The sequence below is a fragment of the Echiichthys vipera genome (assembly GCF_963691815.1).
Source record: "Echiichthys vipera genome assembly, chromosome: 15".
Classification (NCBI taxonomy): Eukaryota; Metazoa; Chordata; class Actinopteri; order Perciformes; family Trachinidae; genus Echiichthys; species Echiichthys vipera.
In genome coordinates, this window is record NC_139840.1 from 11,750,841 (window position 1) to 11,776,388 (window position 25,548).

General features: G+C 41.4%; 1 protein-coding gene across 2 annotated transcripts in view; it reads right to left on the bottom strand.

Moving 5' to 3' along the window:
• Positions 1–725: 725 nt before the first annotated feature.
• mib1 (MIB E3 ubiquitin protein ligase 1) overlaps positions 726–25,548 on the bottom strand; it is a 54,876-nt gene continuing 30,053 nt past the window's right edge. Inside the window, exons 13-22 of one of the 2 annotated variants that reach the window (XM_083927947.1) lie at positions 12,085–12,217; positions 10,948–11,034; positions 10,300–10,458; positions 8,049–8,230; positions 7,189–7,378; positions 7,007–7,085; positions 6,740–6,898; positions 5,110–5,178; positions 4,257–4,357; positions 726–2,795 (exon numbers count right to left, since the gene is read on the bottom strand). In XM_083927947.1, the coding sequence (XP_083784073.1) occupies positions 2,655–2,795; positions 4,257–4,357; positions 5,110–5,178; positions 6,740–6,898; positions 7,007–7,085; positions 7,189–7,378; positions 8,049–8,230; positions 10,300–10,458; positions 10,948–11,034; positions 12,085–12,217 (1,300 nt within the window). In that variant the 3' untranslated portion in view covers positions 726–2,654. Of the gene's footprint in view, positions 2,796–4,256; positions 4,358–5,109; positions 5,182–6,739; positions 6,899–7,006; positions 7,086–7,188; positions 7,379–8,048; positions 8,231–10,299; positions 10,459–10,947; positions 11,035–12,084; positions 12,218–25,548 lie in introns of both variants that reach the window. The other variant, XM_083927946.1, reaches the window with a different exon arrangement.

Consider the following 25,548-nt stretch of genomic DNA (forward strand, 5'->3'; position numbering starts at 1 on the left):
TTTAAGACAGGTACTTGAATGTGAAATGACAAATCACCACAGACATGACACCTGACTACACAGCAACTGTCTAGGCCCCATGCCAAGTCACAGAGATTTGTATAAAAAAAAAGTGTCCGAGTCTCCCCTACAGTCAGTGTGCGTTGACGAAGTGAGAGGGTGACAGCATGATGGATGTCTTGTTATGAGAGGCTGCGTACTGCTGCTACATGTGAGCAGAGCCCAAAGGATGTCCAGGTTATAAATGGACTAGTCAATGAGCTAGAACATAAATGGCCTTTGGTCATAATTTCTTAGTGCTAGGGAGACGCCTTGTGAGATGTCCCGCTGTCACACCGCTCACTGGAGAAGATGCATCACTCTGCTTGGGTCTCTCTCATCTCTCCTGAGTGCTTTTCTTTACTCTTGCTATTTTTTTCCCTCTTTCTCCGATTAACATAGTTGACCTATCACACAATGGTGCTGAGTCATTATTAGGTGTTAGCATTTTCAATTACCTCACACCTCCCATCTCTGCCACGCTGTCTCCTCTGCGAGGCAGACGCTGCACAGCAGGAGAAAAGCAACAAAATGCTAATTTTTCCTTTTATTAGAGGCTAACTACATCTGGGCTCAACTTGAAAAACAAAACAAAAAAAAGAAGCAAATGAGGAATTCTGTAGAAGTTAGAGAAACAAAAAGCACTTCTAACGTCACGTTATTCATGTAGAACTTTATTTCAGCTATATGGTTGTTTTAAAAGCACTTATTAGCAATACAGACTGAACAGTTTCCATGATACATGTCGTACTGCATTATGTCAAACATTCATGCCAAAGAAAACACTACGGATACATTTCCAACAGGACAGTTACAGGTATTGAAAATAAAGTACAAAATAGGCTTTTTCATAACAACCATAACAAGACAACACTACCATAAAGCGTATTAGTGCTTCTAGCTTAAAGTGTTATCATGATCAATGAAAAAAAGTTGCTTTCAGTCGTAAAAGGGGGAAAAAAATGCTTGTATGCGGTTGCAAATTCCCACATAGCGGAGCAAACTAGCCATCATCAACAAAATGTCTTTTTTTCAGTTTCACAAATGAACAAGTTTACAGAGACCTATTTTCAAGAAAAATGTTTCTACTGATGATTGCTAGAAAGCTATTGCCAAAAAAGCAAACAAAACCCATCACAAAGGTATCTCAACATTAATATCAAAGCAGAATGTTAAGAGAGATTTTGAGGCTACATATTAGGAAGGCAGTGATACCTATAAATCCTATTTTTTTGGGCAGCAATACAAAATAATTTATTCTACATTTTCTTCTTAGTGTTCTAATAGATTGTACTCTCTAGCTCAATAAATGTCAATTTTGAGAAAAAGGAAAATACACTTAAATAAAAAAAGTAATACAAGATAAAGAGCACCTTATCCCCATACAAGTTATTTAACAAGTGGATTTTTGGAAGCAAATGGCACAAAGTTGTCAATGGTAAATTAGCAATGCTCGTTGAAATGTACATTTTTTGTCAGACGATACCACCAAGTCGCAACACTTTAACATCAAGTTGTGACATGATACTCTTGTTACACAAGTGTTTGCATTGTGTTGTTTTTTTGTGTGCAACAAACAGGTACAACAGGGGCTGATCACTGGACAGAAGCTGAATGAGTTTGTGTGTGAGCCTTGAATTCTTGAATCGCTACAACGGCAGCTCTGGAATATGCAGCCAAAAGGGGTTTTCGCGACACCGCCGCTGTATTTCTTGGTACAGCTTGGTAAACAAAGTCTGGATGTGGTGTGCTACCTGGTAGTTACTACAACTCTGTCTGTGTTTTATCACTGAGCTGAACGGACCTCCAAAGTCAGTGCAGAAAAGAGCTTTTACCCTGACTCAGCTATACTAGTGCAAAACTGCCAACATCTGGTTTACAACTGCAAGGACAGTTGGCATACAGTGTGTCACAACAGCCAAACTGAATACAGGCATGAAGTGAAAAAACACTCACCAAACCTTGAAGTTGTGCAAACAGTAATATGTCACAAGCTTGCCATACTGTCGTGAAAATCGAAGTACTTAAATTCCACATCTGGAGCTCCCGATACCAAAACACGTGCATAAAGATTTACAAATACAATAAAACTCGACTGCAGCCGGCAATGACTGCAACAGATGCATGAGAACTTTATATTAAAGGTGAGCGGCCGACCTCTACATCACCTTCTCTACACTCGTGAATATGAGCTGAGCTGTTCCAGGATGAAGTTCATATCCAAGACCTTAAGGAGCCATCATAGACTCAATCAGAGAAAAGACCTTTCACATATCGAGTAAAAAAAACAGAGAATAACACAGAAAGGAGAATGAGATGCAAGCATCCGTCTGGCTGCAGTAATGACACGTGACCGAACTGCAAAACTAATAAAAGTCAATTCATATTTTTTTTTCATGTTTTGTAACAGAAATTCCATCTGAACACAATCAAACCTTTAAGAGAGCATTTGTTGTGTTGAATAAGACATTTGAGGCGCCGTTGGATGGCTGACTCGAGTGCTGTGTGGGTGATCGAGCAGCGGCAGCAGCAGCAGCTGGTGTGATTGTGGCTTTGCGGGCGTGGTCGGTGTGGGCTTTAAGATAAGAGAAAGAGTCTGTAGGGGCTGGAGGCATCTAGTAAAGGAGGATGCGGCGCTCGATGGCCTTGCGGCAGATGGGGCACTCGCTCATTCGGTCCCCACACAGCTGGCAGGTGCCATGGCCGCACATGAAGATCATATTCTTCAGCCGGTCCAGACACACCGGACACATGGTCTGCAATCACAGTTCATGTTTTGTTGTCATAAAGTCAATTCAACTTTCAAACACACACACGCACGCACACACACTACCTGGGCCAAGCCCTATACAAACACTTTATGATGCAGACATCCGTTTTATCACACGTTTTACATCAACCATTTTGATTTTATTCTTTCTTGGTAGTTTACGAGCCACGGTTTGTGTCAACATAAAAGTGCTGTGTTTCAATTTGGATACTTCCGTTAGTACACTTCCGTGTAGTATAATGTATACACATGTCCTTACATTGTCGTGTGTGGATTTCGACAGCAGTTGTGCACTTATACAACACGACGATCACAACATTAAGGGCCTCTTCCTCTTTGTAATGATTAATCGTAACCGGGCCATACCTTATGGAGACATGCAGTCACCGACAACCTATAACCGTAACTGCTGCAGCTTCCTTGGCCGCCATTTTCCCCAAGTTTGGTGGTTCCTCCCTTCCACTTAAACATTATGAGTGCAGCATCTGGGTAGTCATAGTGCACTGCATTTTGCATACTTGTCAGCGTGAGCGCACTTATGCACTCAAAATAGTAAGTACGGAAGTACATGAGACACAGCATGGGTGTGTCCAACTTAGCCACATTATGGTAAAACATGATTTTTAACAGAACTGGTAGTGCCCTGAATATCCTGCAAAGCCTCGCTACTAATTACTAGAGCTCTAATAATTTACCTGTGTGCAGTCTTTAAAACAATTCCCAATTGAGCTGGAATGATTAGCTGACAATTTGCATAATTGATTTCCGTCATTTCAATCATTTAGTGAGAATAAATGGTGTAGATTTAATGGTTCAAGCTCCTCAAATGTGAGGATTTGCTTTTATATGATTGTAAATTGAACATGAAAAAACGCTAATTCAAGATATCAACAGGGAACTTTTTCACCTTCTACTTCACACTTGGCGGTTGTATTGCTGGGGGACCCAAGGACGTGCAGTGTAAAATATGACACTGACTTTACAACTTGCAACACATTCACATATAAATAACTTTATTACTAACTCCAACAAAAAAAACCTTGACTAATTAAATCGATGCTGTACTTTATAACCACGGTAGATATGTCGAAGTAAGCAACTAACACACCTAATTGGAAATTGTGATACCTCTGTATTCCACCCGGATTTATGACTGTGTGTAGTCGCGACTTGGGTGTGTTTTTCAGGGGTGGATTTAATGATTTTGGGGGCCCCAGACAAAAAAGTTTTGCTTTACTTTTCACCCTTTCTCTAACTGGTAATGTTGGTGGTGGTAGAAGAAGTACTCGGAAGTAAAAATATTAATAGTAGAACTATTAATATCACCACAGGCTGAGCTATTGAGCAGTTCACTGATCAATAATGAAAACGAGAGTCAGGTGTGAATTATTAACTGCAGAAGAGAGGAGCACACTTGGGGACCTCTGTTCTCGCTCTTTGGATTTACCTGTTCCTTGATGTCCTGGAGCTGTTGCTGTAGCTTCTGTACATCGGCGTTGACGTTGGTGTTGTCCTTGTCTCGCTGCAGGGCTGGGATGTTTCCGCTTGCTGTTTGGATTCAATAGGACATACACATGTTGAGGAAGAAATGGAATTCAGTTTCCAGCCGAGAGATTTAACAAATTAAGAGGTTGCGCCAGTGGCTGCATCAAACTTCACCTCCTCATAATGATAAACTATATTGCCAATAAAACTGAACTGCAGCCACACAGACATTGCCATTCTGAAACAAGCTGGGAGCTAGATTCTATTACAAACGTGTTTTGTAAAAAAGCATGGATCACAAACACATGTACTCTGAATTCTAATACATTTGGCAGATCAAACTTGGGCTCTAACAGTCTGTGTTGGCATTGCATTCATTTTTAAATTACTTGAATTCGGAAATGCATGCTTAATTCATACTGTAATTATCTGGAATATAAATTGTCACATTACAAACATCATACAATATATAATATATATAATACCAGTGGGAAATTGCCTGAATATATTATCTGAGAACTCAATACAAATTAACTGGACTGAGGCCCTTTTGTGGACTTAATTCCAGACTGGCAAACATCTGCCAGAAACAGTGAGCACCACTGTGATTCTTTGCCTCATATATATACTGTATAAGCATACACTATTTAGAGAGTGTGTGTGTGTGTGTGTGTGTGTGTGTGTATGTATGTATGTGTCACTGAAAGAGAAAAGGTAGGGGGTTGAAGGGGAGGGGGTAGTGGCCAGGGCAGCACTGGGGGAGCTCTTTCAAAAAAAGAGACTGATAAGGGAGGGGTTCGTAGAGGTATACTTACACCAACTTAGTGCCAGATTGTTGGGCTGGAGAAGATCCTGCGATCCCCCTGCCATAGTGTTAGAGCTCCCTGCTGGGAATAACCACATTGTTATAGTGGGAGCCGTCCTAACCAGCTCAACAGCTGGCCTGGGGACCAAAACTACTAACTACAGCCTCTAAGGGAGGTTCAGAGAAAGAATTTAAAGAGGAAAGCTTGCAGGTTGGAAACAGTGATTAGGGAAAGAAGCGAAATAGAGTCTCTTCTATATTAGAATTAATAGTTAAAATGCACAGCGACAAATGATGCTTTCTCTTTTTGCCATCAGCCACTGCTAAAGCATAAGTCTAATGCCTGTGCTCGCTCGGTTAAAAGAACATTTTGTCAGAGAAGTAGGGAGCCGAAATAATTAACAGATTGAGTCGGATGAATTCCGCGCACTAGATTTGCTTTTGTAACAGACATCAACAGTCAGTGTTACTGGGGTGAAGGGAAAGGAGATAAACAATCAATGCTGCCCCTTGCATGAGTGTATGTATGATTGGGTCTGCATTCACTTTTGTACCTCTGATGACTGCAAGTGAGATTTGCATGCCAACAAGCTGACATGTGAAGAAACGTAAAAATAATTAATACAGGGGTAAACATGAAGTTAGTGAACTTACAACAGTTTCCCTTTTAACTCAACATAAAAATGTAGAAAACACGATAGGAATAACCACTGGTGAGATGCACCACTAAAAGAAGATTATGGGCAATAAAACACCGTGTTCAACTTGGAGACAAGAAGATGGATTGTGAATGCAACCAAAAATAAATACATTTACACACTACATTAATTCACTATTCATTGGACAGTTTGGGGTAAAACTGATGACATTCAGGGCTTGTGTTGTGCGTTTTATCTAAAATATTTAATCATTCATTCAATTGAAATTTTCTATGATGAAGGTATTACAATACAGTTATTTTTGTCACATTCATGTGGGTATTAATATGCATGTATATATCATTATGACTACAGGACATTTAGCATATGCTTACAAATAAGCTCATCTATTTTATGTCAAACTTTTAAAGGCCACAGAAACTTGAATAAGGCAATCAGTCTGTAGATTATGACATCATTGTATTATTCAATGCGGTTCAGCAAAACTTAATTTAGAAATGGTTTCTGAGATCCTGCTTATAAAAAGATTATGATCTGAAACATAAAATCCTCTCTTTGGAGGATCTATTTGGCAAATTTCAGACAATGCAGCCAAGCACTTGTGAAGCCACTGTCCATTTCAGCCACTATCTAAATAGAAGCTAGAACAAAAGATATGATCATAATGGATGCAATGATTAAAACATGCCACATCTAGAACTGGAAAAAGAGTTTGGAAAATAACATTAACTTAATCAAACGTCTGACTTAATTTGTACATTTCTAACATGTCTACTAGGATGAAAACACAAAACGATGTATCAGTGATGCAAACAAAGGAATATAATAAACAGGAATAATATGCATAAGCAACGCAGTAATACAGCCAAAGATAAAAAGGGCTAAAGCAGATATTTTGAAAAAAAGTGGAAACTAGAGAAGAAGGAAGGAAAAATGAAAATAAAGGGGAATTAAAAGGGAACGTGTGGAAGATTCACTCACTAAGGTCATCATCATCATCATCATCATCATCATCATCATCATCATCATCAGCGGCATCATCATCCTCCATACCTTTCCCTCCACAGCAAAGAACGAAGGGGGTGCGGCGTTCCACTACAGCCCGACACTGTACGCACTTCTTCATGAGGCTGGCACAGTCTGGTGACAACAAAACGCACATTGTTAAGACCTAGATCATTATTCTATATCCAGAGTGTTTTTTTTTAATTCAGCACCTGAGCAGAAAGATGTGAAGGTGTAACTTACTCTCACAAGCGCACATGTGACCACAGGGCTGGAACAACACGGCTGCCTTTTTGTCAGAGCAGACTACGCACTCCTCGATCTGTGGAGGGACAAATAAAAAAAAATAGAAAGCTATAAAAGCATCTGCTCATCATCATGTATCTATTTCTGGGTAGGACAGATAGCGGTAGAGCTTCTGATACCTTAGTCCGGGACTGGACCTGATCCTTGCAGATGAGACATTTCTTAACACGCGGCGAGCAGAGGGAGCAGGTGGCAATGTGTCCACAGGGCCCAAACAGAGTGTCTCTCTTCATGTCTGAACACACCATACACTCCTCAAGTGACTCAATGTTGCTGTTCAGAGACGGGCTGCGGGTGCCTACCTGGCCACTGGGACATTGAGAATACAAGTATTGTGTGTGAGAGCAGAAGAGATTACAAGCAAGAGAGGCTAACAGAGAACAATGTAAATAGGGGAAGACAGGTGAAGACTAAAAAAGGAAAAGGAGGAGGAAACAATGCCCTACATGAAACATTTTTAGCAAAAAAATGAAATCAGTAAGGTCATCGGATGATTTTCCTGAGATGCTGCTCTCTTCCTTTTTGTCAGTCAGGTGTTACAGTTGCGGCAAACACATTCCTGTAAACTCATCCTTGTCATCCCTATGCATACCAAAGGTTTTCTGCTTGTTTTGAGAAGCATCGTAATGCCCGTTTAAATAAGTGCTATTTGTCTACATAAATGTGAAAAGCAGACAAAATAAACAAAGCCTCTATGTTTATAAATCTAGGTCTGTGTAACAAAGGCTGAGTAAATGCACAAATACAAAAAGCAAAAGACAGTACATTACATTCATATACTTTTGTCCAAAGCAACTAAGAACAAGAGAATACGCTAGTGGTTTCCTAGTCTCCTGTCTGTCTGTCTGTCTTCTGGCTCCAGCTTCATATTTAACAGACAGACATGAGAGTGGTATTGATCTTCCCATCTACCTCCTGGCAAGAAAGCAAATAGGTGCATTTCCTAAAATGTCAAACTATTCCTTTAAGGGATGTTTACCTGCTCTTTTCTTTGTGGCATTTGGCCAGAGCTTTGCAGAGGCTCGGGTCTGGACACAGGTCTAGAGGGGACTGGCCCTTCTTGTTACGAATGGTCAAATCTGCTCCGTTGGCTGCCAGGAAACAGGCAATAGATGCTGCACTCTTCTTTTCTGCCCCTTGGGTGCCCAAGCCCATGATTAACTTTAGGGAGACAAACAGACAGACACAAAAACAGATAAATCAGAAGCACATCCGGCACTTTTGACATAAAAGATTGCTTTCAAGTTGAATCCAGCGTTACCGGAGTCTTGTTTCACTGACACTCAAATACACTAAAGAAAAAGAAGGGTAAGGTGTCCTGATTTTTATATTAATCAGATTAGGGGTGTGCGACATGAGGAAAATATTTGAATGTTGTTGAACAAACTGAGAATAATATTACTTGCGATAAATAAAAGTGATAATAAAGACCATGCAGTTCTGCACAGTTAACTGAACACTAAGGCACCAATAAAAAAGAATGATAGTTACATTTTAAAGTTGCAGTTTACTACTGATACTCTCTTTCAACTAACTTTATAAATGAAATGTCTGTTGAGATGTGTCTTTTGCGGTGTGTTTATAGTTTAAGTTGATATCACGATGATGATTTTAAAAACCCTAATTTATTATACAGCCCTTATTCAGATGGCATCAGAGTTAAATTCAGATGGACAATGCCAAAGTACAATCAGATCACCACAAATTAGCCAATCAAAGACAGGCCTTGAGATACCGGTCAGGGAGCGTACCCCCCCCCCCCCCTCTCTCCCTCTTCCTCCCTCCCTCTCCCTCCATCCAATTTGGGTGTACCATGTATGATTGTCTTCAACCAGTAGCTTTTACATCTCTGCTGATGGAGCCATTGGGCCGGCTAATTCAACTTTCATTTTGAAGGGGGGGGCAGAGCTATGGGTGAGTGACCAATCTGCACATATCTCAATTAGGCCCCCTGTCTCTCTGTTCCGCTCCTCCATGGGGGAACCAGGGAGGGCAGGAAGGGGGATAGAAGAGAGAGGGCGGAGTAGGAGAAGAGAAACAAGTGGGAGTTAGACAGAAGGTGACAGGTAAGGTAAGTCTGTAGCTGCAGCTAGGCCCCGTAGCTTTATACTCATCCCTGTAGGGATTAGTGATGTGGCGTTAACACAAAGAGAGTTCAGGTCTGACATGGCCCTGTTGGCCTCTAAAGAGGGAAGAACTTATTCAGGCTGGTCAGCGAGCTGGTTGGCTGCTCCCTGCTCGTGTCGGGTTGCTGTCTGAATAATGGGCCGGTGCGGACTGGGCTGTCCAGTGATGCACATGAAGGGGGACGACTTTGGAGCACTGAGCTTCCTGTCTAACTGTGATCTGTTGTACTTTTTTCACACATCAGGCAGTGGTTTACTTACTGATCTTCATACAAGTGTGTATACAGATCCGGCAGAGTGTTGCCAAGACAGCCCTTGTCACAATCACCCAAAATCATAAACACTAAATGCCTTGAAATTATTATCCTCTCTTATCACTGGTGGTATTGTTAGAGACGAGTATTTAATTCTTGAAAATGCCACATATTTATAAAGATGACTGCACACTCAACCTGACGCTTCATTAAAAAACAAATAAATCCTATTTAGTGTGCTTTGTGTGTTCTCTCTGTGTTTTTTTTCTTTTCACAAATGAAAGACATAAAGCACACAATTGGAGGCTGTGATATGTGTTGACAAAGGAGCATTATCTGGCTCACACACAGAGCTGGTTGCAGGAGGCAAAATACGGTACCTATATTTGAGAATGTTTGCATGTGCCTCAGCCTTGCGATACACTGGTGACTAGTCAAAGGTGTTTCCTAATGTTCTTAGGAACACAAATTATACTGGAAGACCCTCAACAGGAAAAAGCAGGTACATAATATAAATTATTTTTGAAAGTTTAAACTAAGCCTTTTACAGAGCAATTGGTGGCAGTAGAGTAATGGCAGGTAGTCTAAATGTCTGTTAATATGCGTGCAATACATTTGGGAATGTTTGCTGAATCACATCAGCCTATTGTATAATGGGGCGCCACATTGACCTTCAGCATTTTCATTTTGTTGTTTTCTTGTTGATAACTGCATGTCTAGGCTCTACACACAAAGCCGTTTCATTTCACCTTAATGCTGTGATACCTTATGATACCTTAAGGAACCTTGACCCAAGTAAATGACAGTGATCTGGGAGGAACAGTGAGGTTAATAATAGATATATACGCACTGTGTTCTTGGAGGGTTCCCAGGGCTCCACTTTGCTGACATCCTGCATATCTTGCAGTTGTCGCAGTTGAGACAGTGTGTGGTGACGCAGTGCCTCGTGAAGTGGTGTGTCCCCATCCTTGTCCTGCACATCAAGCTTGGCCTCTGCTCGCACCAGCAGCTGTTAAGAACAACACATAAATAAAGACAAACAGGCAGTCGAAAAGAAACTCTAGCAATAACCGTAAAATAACTTTAATTTTATGCAACAATGCAAATACCACAATGCTGATTTATATGGTTGCTGCTTTCAATGAACTGCCTCAGTGTTGTACTCAATTATGGAGTGCATTTTTTCCTGAGTCCACAAGATGGCAACGTGGCAATCTCCATCCCATACTACGCCAAATGACTCTACCCAAGACACTGTCTCAGAGAGCATTTTCTCTACACAGCATCAATCTAAAGCAGGACCTCATTCAACTGCTGGACATCCAGCAGTGTAAATTAAATGTCAAGCTGCACTGATTTTGTTCTGCTCCCCTTTGTGCACAGTTCAGATTTAGGGACTGAGGGAGATATAGAAAGACAGAATCTTCATGGAAGTAATTGGGGGAGAGGAGGAGAAAATATGATGGAAGCATGAAGAGAAAAAAAAAGGCCCACTAACCCGGACTATCTGGGTATGTTGACGCTCCACTGCCAGGTGTAATGCCGTCTGCTGGTTGACGTTCTGGATGTCTAAGCTAGCATTGCCCTTGGAGACGAGAACAGGAGAGGAGCACACACACACAATTAAAACATGGGCATTTGTGCATATATTAACAACAAACCATCATGAATCGCATATAGATATGTGCACGTAAAGATGACAGATAAGTGATAAATGTGGACAAACAAAAAAAGTTAGAATAATTGTTTAGCACATGAAAGACTGTAACAACAATTCTGGTTTTATGTGCCATGAAAGAGCCTTCCCTCCTCCCTTCCCCGCCAACCAACAAAGTATCACCTAGGGGGTTGGAAAAAAATGCAACCTACAATAACGCTGCATGTGATTGTCATTTCCAATTGCGAACACCTCAGCTGAGGAGATGTGGAGGGAAGATGAGCATTGTGATCAGGCAGTGTGTGAAATCCCCAAGTAATAAGACTGACTGGCTGGCTGGCTGGTTGGCTGGCTGGCTGGCTGGCAGGGAATCTGCAGTGCACCTTGTAGTGTGGTGCAATTTCTGAATAGAAAGCTGAGCCATCACTGTGAACCAGCCCATTGCAGGGACTTGCAATGCTCTTGCTGAAAGGTAGCTTGCACAGGGAGCGTTCATGCGTTGGAATGTTGCAGCAACATTGCTGCCTTGCACCATATCAAAATTAATCCAGTTCCCGCTTTGGCAAGTGACTTTTGCTGTAAACTCCTGTATATCTTCAGAGAGTTAAACCTGCAATCTCAGATGGGGAAAGAGCACACATGATTGCAAGAAGAGGAAGATATGAGGGCCCAGCAGCACTAAAGAATAGCCCTGGAGGCTCTGTGAACCGTATGGATTCAATAAAAAAAAGAGGCACTTATAGCAGCTTCAACTGGTCTACAGCTTTCTGGCTGCAGGGAGTGCAGTGGAAGCTGCTCTTAATGGTCTGTAGTCAGGGAAAGCCAGAAGTACAGGCTGAGCTACTGCTGCTATGCTTTGGGCTGATAATTGTAAACAAAATGTGTCACTTATAGAGTATGAATAACTGCATTTATTGTCAGAGTTAAGGATGCATTAAAATAGTTTATTGATATGTCTATGAGTTTATGTGTTGTTACCTGGTGCACCAACAGCTCAGCCACCTCCACATGGTTGTTGAGGGCAGCCAGGTGCAGTGCGGTGTAACCGTCGTCCTTCTTCTCGTCTACGATCCAAGGCCTCGGCAGTTTAGATAGCAACACACGCATGGCACTGCACAGAGGAGACACGGAGAAAGGAACTGAAATGGGATGAGCTGGGAAGCATGACGGAAAAGCCCAAGAAGGTACAGAAAGTAAAATTTATAGTTTATGATGTAATCTGTGGCTGGATGTCTCATGCACTGTATGAAAGCTGGGAGCCAGAAACAAGCTGCTGTAAGCAAACACACCAGTGTATGTATTGCTGATACACAGTATATTCCAATACACTTTTTTTTTTTTTACAGCAGAGCATTTCCCATTTTCACACATGGGGACATGAATACTAAATCAACTTAGAGAGGAGTTGCTTTCACAGGCAAAGTGTTATTTACATCAAGTTTTGAGCGGTACAAAAGCTATGTGGTATTTTAGAGTAACTGTCCCCCTACCATCCCTTCACTTTTCCCTTGATGATGAACACAAGTGCCTATCATTAGGAGGCAAAATGGTAATTACAAAAGATTTAGCTGCATTCACTCAGGTCTCCTCCTGGGGAAGACACAGACAGGGTGGGAAGGATGAAAAAATCCATTGTTTAAACAGTGCTGTTTAACAGAAGTAGCCTAGTGTGGTGAAAAAAGCCAGTCAGTTATTTGCCATTGAAGGTCATTTAGAGGATGTGTGCCACAAAGAGAAGTGGCTGCAAAGAAATCTGTACAAGAGGAAGGCTAAGAAGTCACAGTGTCACAGTGGGGACAGAGGGAGGCTGACACTTCCTATAGTGTCATTGAAAGAAAAAATAAATACTAAAAGAAAGCATCACACATTTCAATTCCTTATTAAATCCAAAGATCACAAAATAAACTTCTTCTGATTCGGTTGTTATTATAAAAAAAAAAATACATGCAGGTTAACACCCTCCTTCCTACCAGCTTTATTTTATTGTTTGAACTAAACCATTATTTATTTACCCCCAGACCATGGCATACATCCAGGCATATGCTACATGAGAATACAGAAAAGAGACACATGCGTAATTCACTGTATGAACATCGCATCAGTCAAGGATATGTGATGAGAAAAAAAAATTCAAACAACTCTTCAATTAGTGAAAAGTCTATGGAATATAAAACAAGACGTAATTTCTCCAAACTGTTCTTGTATATTCTCTGTAGTTAGGTACACAGCGTACCTCCAATAAGCATTAAAGCAGCAATGCTGGAGGGAACACTTCTGACCTTGATTAACCCTGAATAATCATGCAGGGCATATCTTTGAACTGCGACAAAAGGAGGCAGACGATTTTACTCCGACTTTGATATGGCTGAACAGCCCCCAAGTGAGCACTGGAGTGTTTACATACACAACAGTACGGTAAATAGGGTATGAAACAGTATAGGGAGGAAATGGGCTCCAGCACAGAGCAAGAAGGCCACAGTCACAATCAATAAAAATGGTTAACTATTAAGACAGAGGAACGAAAGAAATGCAAACCAGCATGCTTGCAGGCTTTCAGACTTAAGGTAATCAGGATGGCTGGTTCCCTGCGGGCTTTTTTCTAAACCTACAGCTTGTCTCCCTCCTTCTGGAGTAATGAAAGAGAGCATCATCAGCACACCCTCTTGAGGAAAGCCGAGAAAGAGGGGCAGAGAAGCAGGGGGGGCATGCAGTCAGCACCTCTGTATGGACAGAGATCCAAGGCTGGTGTACTGCTGCAGTGATGTACAGCGCAGCACACAGATCCCAGGCTCCCTCGCTCTCTCGCTCTATCTCATTGCACAGAGGCTTACGCACACGCACCTGCATTGCTTGCAGCCATCTTCAACCACTTAATGCAGAGGAGCACTGCTTAAATGTGAAAGCAACCGCACCCATTTTGCCTAATCTCACATTCATAATGTGTCGCCTTTGTTACAAAGAATTATTTGCTTGCGTACTGTAGACTTACCATCTCAGGGGGGACTTTTTAGTAATTTCATCTGTGGCGCTCCCACTGGGTACGAGTTAAGACTTAAACAAGCAAATTATTCAAGAAAAAGACCTTGCCACATCACATTCTTGCCTTTAGCTATAACATAAACGTACTCCCAGCTCCCAACACAGCACTCTTAGCTTTCTTTCAAGAAATACTGATAGACAATACAGGAAGGCATTTTTTTAATACAACAGTTCCTATCCAAATCAAGGGCAATAGTCCCACATAAAGCCTTTGTTCTTTTTGTACCCATTTTCTTCCTCCTATTGGTGCAATGTATAACATTTGTGCAATCTCGATTGGCTGGAAATATCTCCTATATGTAGAACTACTGGCCAATAAATGCATGCCTGCAACACTATAGGGGCATACTTGCGCCTCCTAGTGTCAGGAGCTGGCACTTGAGTGCTGGGCAGGTGTTTGCTTGTGTAGGGAGCCCCTCCAATAGAAGTCTAGATTGACAGGCTCCCTGCCACGCTGGGCGAAATGGGCAGACATTAATATTAATGCCCCATACTGGCACTGCTGCATTGCAGTTAAGCTATTTGCTGTAAAGGCAGAAAAACAGAGAGTGAATTAAGAACCAAGAAATAAATCCTAGTTGTTGTTTTTTTTTCATCTCTTGGGAAAGTGATGTTAGTAGTGACTGAGGGGGGTATAAGAGAAACAGCATGTTGGCCCTGGATGTAAGCTGTAGAGTGGGAGACATGAAAAAGAGAGCGAGTCTAGTCAGCTCAGGCTGCAGACCTTTTACTTAGCAGAAGACACTGATTGACTGGGAGTTAACATTTAGACAACTCAGGCTATCTGCAAAGAAAAGGGGACTGATACTTAGAAACAAGTGAGGATCTCCTTAATACAACTGAACTTTACTCAAGTTATCTATTAAGAGAAGGAATCCGATATATAAAGAAAGAAGTGAGGATCTCCTTATTACAACTGAACTTTAAACCGATGCTATGGTCTCTGTGAATGCAGGAGGTGCAGCTGAGGAAGGGGAATGTTAGAGGAGCGCAGTAGAAAGGGAGACATGATAGAACTGGGTCACCCTGTGAGAGATCTCAAGAGTCCCTCAGGAGAGCTACACCGGGGCCTGTTGTCTTGGGCTGCAATTTGTCATTGACCAGGACGCTCTCTGACGCCCTCAGCTATGTGTGTGTGTGTGTGTGTGTGTGTGTGTGTGTGTGTGTGTGTGTGTGTGTGTGTGTGTGTGTGTGTGTGTGTGTGTGTGTGTGTGTGTGTGTGTGTGTGTGTGTGTGTGTGTGCAGGGGTCGACAGGTCCCTTCTGGTGCCCTCGAATGGCTGACAGCCATCTGTGTGGTGGTCAGTAGCCGATATTACAACAGGAAGAGAGAGTCGGGGGACAATAACTTGGGTAGAACAGGGCAAGACGGGAACAGTCAACATCCACTCTGAGATTAATGGCTGCGCACAAACATATGGTTATTCTGATGTAAGAGACGTGTTTGGCATACCATCATCCATTAACTAAAGCTTAAAGCTCAAGAAAAAATATTCTGCATAGGAAATTAGTCACCAAAAGGTACCACCGGCCTTAGGAAAATAAAATGATTTACAAAACTGATAATGAAGAAATTTTTTTTCTTAAAAATGCAGATTGGATCTATACTAGTGAGTATAAATACTCTAAACCCTCAACATCTTCCCAACATAAGGGCCTCTTAAACTTGTACCAGAGCTTTAAACAGTATCACACAATGTATCCTTTAGCCTTTAGTTGACACTATTTTGTCAGAAATGGTTAACCTTATCCATAGTACTACCCTCAAGAAATGTATCTGGTCACTATGTTCCATGAGGCTTGTCTATATATTCCGGTAGGATTTTTTTCCCCCCTCATGCAGAGTCCTTATTGGAACAGCCTTTGAGATGAGACGACTTCAGACAATACATGAGGTGTCAGCTCACCGAGGACAGGATCAATACTTTCAGGTCCTTTGAAATAGTGAACCCAATTACCAACAAATCATTCACAAATGCAACACACCAACTCCAAATGAACAACCCCCCCCCCCCCCTCCACACCTTTCTACTCTGGGCAGGGAGGCACTCTTCATCATGTATGAGAGGTTTGGAAGGCACAGAGTCCTTAAGTCAGTAGCAGCTGAGAGAGTTATAGACATAAAACTGATCTTAAAACATGTTTCTGGGAATGACAATGTGGACTGACATATATTGCTTTATTTTTTGAAAATGTGGGTGTGAAAATGAAACAGAACACAAAAAGGGGAAAGTTAATTTTCAATTCCACTGTTGTCAGCAAATAACAACAGATAAAAGACGTGACAAATAATTTAAGTAGCCCATAAGCCCCATACAGATATAACTGGTTGATTGTGAGATTTCTTGGAGTTCACCCTGGCAATCACTCCACCCTTAGAAGCAATTAGTTACCAGTTCACTTCATCAGGGCTGTCCCACAGCTACTGGCTGCCCTGCTGTGGACAGAGTAAATAAACACAGATAGCGTCCGGTGCAGCAGAGAGCTGAGGACAAGAACCTTGCCGGCTCCGCTCAATAAAAAAAGCTTTCATTACCATGCCGTGAAGAGAATAATTTCCCCTACAATGTGACCTTCCCCTGCCTGCCTGTACCTGAGGCCCCTGAGTGAGCATGCTTTTATTAAGGACTATTTGCATAAACCAGGAAGGGGGAAGATAGGAAAGAGGTGCATTTCTATGATGTTTTGGTTATCACTATGGCTATTGCCTGTGCCTTGAAGGCTGTTTAGGAGATGCCAGGTGCATTTTCAAACACTTCAGGTACAGTTGTCCATTTGGGAAGTAGGTGGGGGCCTATAAAGACTTAGCTTTAATTAGCTTTAAATCACCTGGTATTATGGGGCGTCCTGATTCATAGCAATTTGTGAAGAAGGAGGCAGCAAGACAGGCAGAGAAGCCCAATGGCGCATTAATGTCCCATTGGTTTCGAGATGACCCAATTATTTCCCGTGCTATTCTTCCTTTGCACTTTATTCTCCTCAGCACCTTGAAAATCGCTCATTCTCATTTGTGCACCAGCCATAATAGTCATCATATACATCTTTTTACCAAAAAAAGCAAAGACTGACGTAAAAGATAAAGCAAGGACATACAGAATATAATAGAATAAAGAGAGAGACAACTAAATCATGAACACTATATCACGCAATAGCATCTTATCCTATAAAACAACCATATAATTATTGGACATCACTTTTCGCATAGCCTTGGGTAGGCCTGGATTACAACTCAATAGGTTGTGCATTCATTTTTAGTCCTTTGCTAGAGCAAATATATTAATACAGCTGAATTGAAATTAGAAAAGAAAAGTAGTTGACCGGGGACTGCCATAAAAGAGCGAATACAATTTGACAATGTGAAAATAACAAATCTGAAAGGTGACAAAACACTAAGAAAACAGATTTTGGTAATAGCATTTTGAATGGTTGACTTGTAGTAGGACAAAGTATACAAAACCGAGGCACAGAAAATGAAAAGCTCAAATCACTTATCAGCAAAAGATACAAACAGTCTCATTATTTTAAGCAGAGCACCCACACTCACTGGTCTCTCTTCCCTGTGATAACAACAATTGCACCTCCAACAAGCTGCTAACAGAGCAAATAAAACTGTTTCTAACCCCTTTACCCCGCTCACTACCTTTTCTACAAACCCTTCTACACTTTTTGCTGACTGTAATACAGAAATTAAATACATGAAAACAAAACCTGTTTGTCCATATCTACACATATCTCTGATGCAGTTGAACTTAAACTTTATTGTATATGTTATGTTTTTTATTGATTGTTTGACATCTGTGTGCTCGTCTGTTGTCAGAAACTAAACTTATTAATATGCTGTAATATCAGCAAGCTGTGGCTTTTGCCAGTATTTGGATTCCGTGACCCGTGTAACTGTTAAAATGAGGTTCAGGACCTATACCAAAGGACTCCAAGCATCCCTTTCTGAAACCTAAAGTTACAGTAACACATGCTCCAACTGTGTTTTCCTACAGTCCAAGGTGCAGAGGTAATATTGGTCGACACTTAAAGCAGCTCAGCTTTTGTTGGTTAGATTGTGACCAAAGTTACAAGCTGCAGCTGTGGTTGTTTTTTACGCATGTGGAAATCATCAAAACATTCTGGATAATTAAGTTCCTGTCAGTTTATATGAAACAAAATGAGACTTACTCATGTTTGGTAAAATTAACTGCAAGTGCTTTCACGCTGAGGTACAAAGCAGTAAATAGAACAGAGGGATTGACTCTGGGTTTTGCAGAGCGGTGGAGAATTCAGGCGTGCTGAAGGTCCTTCGATCGACAGCCACTCAGCAGCATGCCATACTGTCACCATACGGGTAGACGGTGTGAGAGAGGCTTCCATGATCTACAGTCTAGCTGCAAATCTACCACTTTAAATCACCCCTCACTCCCTGGCCTGCCCTCACAAACATTACACTCACATTACTCCCCCCCCACATTTCTCTCTGTATGTTGTAACCTGTGAGGGTCCCTTTACAGAAAACAAGCCAGCAGTGACAGTATCACCCCTTAAACGCAACAGAAACATGAGGATAACAAACCATCAAATTCTCTTCCACAGTAATTGGTAGAACAGTGACAAGTGACAAAAACAAGCTGCCATATTGCAGCTGATGAGTCTGACTTTTTCAGCAGTTACACACATGCAGAGGAAGAAGCTGTGGCTGAAAGAGCGGTTTGGTAATTAAAATCTATTGTTTGCAGAGGGAAATAATAGGGATCAAAGGGCCTTGTATCAGCTACTGCCTCCCCTAAGCACTGAGACAACAGGCCATATGCCCCAGAGCAGCACAGAAAATGTCTAACAGCCAACTTGTTAATGGTGGGTGCAAGGAGCTTGTATGAATGTACTATACATTACACAGATAGGACTCCATAGAAACTTGTGTATTCCAAACAGATCCATTCTTCTATAGATTTCCTACAGTTTTCTCCAACAATTTTGCATGTAAGCTACTGTTATTTTAAAAAGAAAGTTCTGTGCCATTCTTTTCAATATTCTTTGCATGTTCAGACACAGGGATCCACCCACACTCAAAAGCACAGCAAACAACAGAAACAAACACAAATTCTTATCATTTCTGACCTGTCATGCTGCATATACATGGGAATCACAGACTTCAGTGTCCATACGGAGTTACCAAGGTAACATGGTCTGCATTATTCAACAGCTTTGCTTGGTTTAGCTGTTGGCATTGGCCTGAATGTGTCCCTCAGAGTACATTTGGGTTACTAATACCCCATCCAGTGAAAAAAAATTGTATATGTCATGGACAAGTGAACACCATTTCGAAGTTGTTCACACAAGACTCGGATCTGCTATTTTGGCTCCCTAAATATCGGATATCTTTAATACGGGTCACCACAGTTTCACAATAAAAATTCAAATTATTTTTAGCGGTACTAGTATATGGCTAGGCACCCCTTCAAATTATTTTGTCACCTTACCTTACTACATAAAGCCTGATTCATGTCTGATCCAACATTAGCTTGATCTAAAATCTATAATATTAAAAATATACCAGACTATGCATTGATACTAAATATTAATCAAAAAAGCATGATCTAGACTCCCCTAATTAATTAATAGAGAATGACATCAATACATACCGTATGTGTGTCTATAGTATCAATATTATATTCACTAGTGCATGTTTAATGTTGCATGAGCGTGTGGTTGTTTAGAATGGGCCAGGTATTGCAGCTTGCAGAGTAATTGGTGTGTGTGTGTCCATTCGGAGCACATGCCCATACAGAGCGGGCCGATCGCTTGATCCTCAGAAGTGCTGCTTGCAGAGTTCAGAAGACCTGCTCATCCGATCGGATTCACACTCGACACTGCATTCTCTTTTGTCCTCAGCAATACACCTCCAAAGTATGAATTTGATTGAATAAGTGGTTCATGAGATATGTGAAGGACAGTAATACATGCATGGATACATAGATAGAGATTTCTTTCTTTATAATTAGAAAATGCTGCTACAGCACCACCTTTTGGTCCAAATGTGAATGCAATAGCACAGAGTGTTCAGGAGATAAGGAAGTTTTTGTATTATAAGCTCGCCCGTGTGTAACATTTTCTGGTTTGGTTCAGAGATGTTCTGTAGTTGTGTGACGATTGCTAAAAAAAATTGTAAGAGGAGTTTAAACTGATTTGGACACAACTGACATTAGAAAATCAATCTAGCAAATGGGCGTGGCTTATACAGATAGATTATTACAGATAGATTAATCTGGACAATACACCTCCCAAGATGGAAAATTATTTGTTTCTGAGACTTGCGGTACAAAACTTACAGACCGAAATGTAAAGTTCATTGTTCTAGTGCCACCATCTGGTCAACCTGTATCAAATTAGACACAGAACTCCCTTGAGTCCCCAGCACTACACCTGCCAGGTGTGTAGTAAATCGGATGAATGGTTCTTTGAAATATGCAAAGGACAAACATAAAGACAGACACACGCAGATTCCTTACTTTTATAGTTAGATATAAAGCCAAGCTCTATGAGTTACAAAACTGGAATTAGGGCTGCCCCCAAATAGTCGACCAAGCACTGGTCGACCAAAAAAAATCATTAGCCAACCAAAATTTCATTGGACCATTGGTGGCAGCAAAAAAACAAACATTTGAAGCTGTATCTTGTCAAAATTAAGTGAAAATCTATTTGTCTGGCGGCTGGCCTAAAAGGCTGGATGGCTCTTAATTTGAAGGGCAAGATACAGGAAGTTGTGACAATCACTCACGGTCAGTGTTTTTTTTAAACATATTTTAACATATATATTTTATACAATACATAATATGCGTCGATTAGTCGACTAACCGATTTATCACCCTAAATGGCGACCACTGGTCAACCAAGAAAATTGGTCGGGGGCAGCCCTTACTGGAATATAATAAAAAATGAATAACAATATTCAATCACACTAGGTAGCAAGCTTGTGTTCATGAGCTTTGTGTTGCGTGAAACCATATTTACTACACTGCAGGTCTATACTGATGTTTTACATGCGTTCAGTCAGTTTAAAACCTTGCAGCACACTTGTCAGTGTTTCATACAAGACACAAACCAAAGTGCCATCATTGAGGCTTAAGTATCATCAAAAATAACTTCTATTACTTATTCCAATACATCAAGTAGATAGATAAACAACATTTGTTTTTAAATGGGGGGGTGGGGGGGATTAAAGATGCCTGACAGCTGTGCTGTGGAAATATATCACCTAGCTCTGTCATATTTATTACCTGCATTGCTGAGGCACTTAAAGTACAACTAATAAATCCTGCTCTTTCTAGGTTTGGCAAGTGGGCAAAACATACCATCAGTGGTTATAGTGCCTTCACAATGCAAGCTTTTCTCTTTGCATGCTATAGTCACTTTCCCAAAAGCACTTTATGTCCTTGAGTCCCTTCAGTAAGAGATGTACCCCTCCCTATCCCTCCCTCCATCCATCCCCTGATCCCTCATTTCCTCTCTTCCCCCTCTATCCATCCATCCTTCCCTCCCTCTGCTTACCCCGACCCCTCCCTCTCCCAACATGTGCTATAGCAACATAGCAGCCAGGACTCAATGTTTCAGAATGCCACAGGACAGACAGAGCATTACAGCATGGTGGAGCTTATCTATTGGCTCAGAGCCACTATTGGCCCAGCCCTAAGAGGAAGCGTAGGCGTTCTGATTGGTCACAGGGGGATTGGGGCTTGTATCAGCTTGTCCTCTGGCTGATCTGTTGGACTGGTCCCAGCTCATACAGAGGTGGACACTAGGAGGGCATCTAGGATTGGATGACTTTCCATTTAAGTCACAGTGCATGCTGCAGCAAACTGGTAATCAGGCTATCTGAATGGACCAGTCACTGCATTACGTCTTTAATGAGTACACTCTTCAGTGAGTAATTTAACTAGAGTAAGCTACAGCAACATACTGTAATGCAGAGTTTAATTGAACAACTGAAGATAATGACAGATAAAACAAGGAGACATGTGTAATTGCAAATAATAAATCATCTCTCTGAACTACATCGAGTATGTTATGATACGTGTCCAACATCAGGATATTACCTCCCATAGTGGGCTACAAGAACTCACTCAGTGCAGTGCATCTGGATTCCAAAAGGTTACCTCAACATGGCTATGCAATCAGTTATCTTTTTATGAATTAGAGCTGGGCACCTGTGTTTACCCATTCCCTTGACCAAGTTTACTGTCTCCACCCTCCTGCCATCAGGAATGATCATATATTACTCTGTAAAAATAGCAAGATCTAGCACACCGCAATAATAGCCAAATAACTAAGCATAAATAACATTCCACTTCAATTTTAGCCTGTAACACCTATAATTCTTCTATCATGTATTGCGCGTGCGTGTGTGTGTGTGCGTGTGTGTGTGTGTGTGTGTGTGCCCCTGTCACACAAAGATTCCGTAATAGCGGTTACTCCAGCTTTGTTTATTAAGGAGAAACAAAGACAATGTGACTTAATGCTGCCGCTGTGTGATTTCATATAGCAGTCAGCATTCCGGAAACAAAAGAGGTGTGACATGTCGCGTTGACATGTAGCATCGGCGAGTATTTAATGTTAATCAAGCATCCGAACCCGACCTTGCAAACCACCTACTTTATGCATTATAGTAGCAAAATTGTCAGTAGCGAGAAGGACAGAGACTAACTGCTTACGTTTGCACACGTGTGTTTGAGAGAGATGGAGAGAAAGGGGAAGAGAAGGTGGACTTGCACGCAATGTTTCTGTAAGTTATTAATAACTTAGACGTTTTGGAGCGCTGCTTTGTCACTTTTGACCCGCACATCTCTACTGTAAATATAACCTGTGCATGAGTATGCATGCAAGTACTTGCCAAATAAACATAGATCATAAGCAGTATATTGTGGGTGTGTGTACCTCTGAGAAAATCTGGTCTAGCACACACATGCACCACTGCAGCGCATAAGTATTTGTTCAGTTTGTGAGTCACATAACGGTTACATGCGGCGCCAGTAAGGCACAGTAAAAGATCAGAGGCAGGAGAGGCAAAGGAGCTTCCCCTGCAGTGAGGCTGGAGGGAACAATGGGCTGCTGATCAGAGAGCCTGACTGCCACTGGCTTCCCCCTCCAGCACCCAGGTAGGTTGGCCCATTCATAAATCACTTTTATTCCTCCAAGCGCCAACAGCCTCACCTCTTCAAATGATGCACTGTGTAGAGGGATGAGGAGGGAGGGGCAGGGCGGGGGCCAGAAGAGGGAGGTGTGGGGGAGGGAGAAGAACTGACGAGAGAGATAAAGTAAGCATGGGAGAGAACCAGGCGATGGAAGAGGAGCCCGGAGATTTACTCAAAAAGCACAAACTGGACTCATTAGAAATAGCCCTAATCCCTCATTGATGTTGACTGGTGGCAGGCACACAGAAAGAAGGAATTAAGACAAGCTGAAAGGCAGACCAAGACTGTATCACCATCTGAGGCTAAGCAGAATTCCCTGTGTATAACTTTTCAATCCAAGAGTAGACCTGCCTATCATTCATGTAAAAGGGATGAGCTCTCATCAGGACAAAAACATGTTTTATACTTCTATAACAGTGTTTGAGGTTTAATATTCAAAGTGAAAACAAACCCCATACAAATGTATCTTAATTAAGTGCAAATACAAAACAATTGATTGTCTTCACCCCTGCAAGTCAATATCAATATTAAAGGCATTATAGTCTTGACTCTATGTGTGAACACCGCCCAAGCTTCTATGTAGCATGCCCTAAAAGTCATGCCACAAATTCATGAAGGCTGCTGCAGAGAATCCTCCTCACAGCATGATGCTGCCACCAGCACTATGCCTCATGGTGGGGACTGTGTTTCTGCCAGTGTGCAGTGTTCGACTTGCACCAAACACACTCACTCGTTGACTAACCAGCGGTGGGACTTCCACATAAAGTTGTGTTTAACTGTCATTGTTCAACATTATATAAAGCATTTAAATCACCACGGATGATTTAGAAACAGAATGAAATAAAAACAACTTGACAGTGAATTCTCCGGCAACTATTTAAAAGAATATATAATCTAATCCAAACATAGCTTCACATTTTAAAGTTTAACCAAGAAACTTGTAATCAGTTATAATGAATGTTGGATTTTATTCTACCCACAATGCATCATCTTAACAATAAAAAACATGCACATTGTTGATCTCACACCAATCTGTTTTATTAGTATTATTTTTAATTAAAAATGGAGATATATCTTAAGCAGTACTCGTGGGTAGAACAACACGTCCCACCCCTTCATCCACATCCAGTAAAAGAAAGCGCATCCATTAGTCGACCCTTTTCTTATTGATCGATTAACTGCTCAGCTAAACAGTCAGCCCTGCGCTATTCATCATGGTGGAAAGATATAAGCCGTGCTGCTGAGTTTCAGGGGCAGATGGGATGTCGGGATGTAATTGAGATTAAACTGGTGGGTTGGGTGGCTGCTACAGGCAGGGTGGAGACCCACTAAGGGGATACGCAAAACAGTGGTGTGTAAACAGAGAGACTGCCGGTGAATACCCGGTGGACATTCACAGTTGCCATTTATATAGCTGCAATTCAGCATTTTGATTGCCATGTTCGGTCAAGTTTTGAGCAGACACATTAGCCTGGAATCCATTTTGCCTCGCAAATGGTCAATTCTTGTAACAGCTGTAAAGATAATGTAATCGAAAAGCTATAAATTGCAGTGACAACACATTAATTAAATTGCACACTTAAATCTGTGCAGAATCATCTCCACTGTGGAAAGGGCCTGAGATATAACTGAGAGTGAGGGCAGAATAATTGGGAGCTTGTTAAAAGGTGTATCAAATAAAGGAACTGAGAATTGCGTGATAATTTTTCTGACTCATGAAAATACAATGTGACAAATGTTCATGCTGTATTGTGAGTGTTCTGTGAGTTTTCACAATCACATTCATTACAACTGAAATGCCACAGTTTGTTTTCTATATGATTACCCTAAAGAGCATTGGTGTGAAAAAAACATTGGCTTACACCTCCTGGGGCATTCTGCAGTTAATGTGCAGGTGGGGTAAGTGAGAGGACTTGTGTGCTGTCATTGAGGTATAAGAGGAGAGAAGACAAGAGAGTGAAAAAGATAGGAGGGCACAGAGGACATTGCTACCGTACAGTATAGATGTGCCCCGTGATGAGACCGACCTAATTAAACAGATTCTTCAGTGGCCGCGCCTCGGGAAAGCCTGAAAAAGATACTAAATTAATGAGAACTCAAAAAGGAGAGAAAGGAGCCCAAACTTTTCAGTGCCTCCGAGGTGAGGTCGCCACTTGTCTCCCTGCAATGCCACAAGCAGTATAAATAAATAAATTAATGGGACAACACAATAATATTTTCTGCTGTCT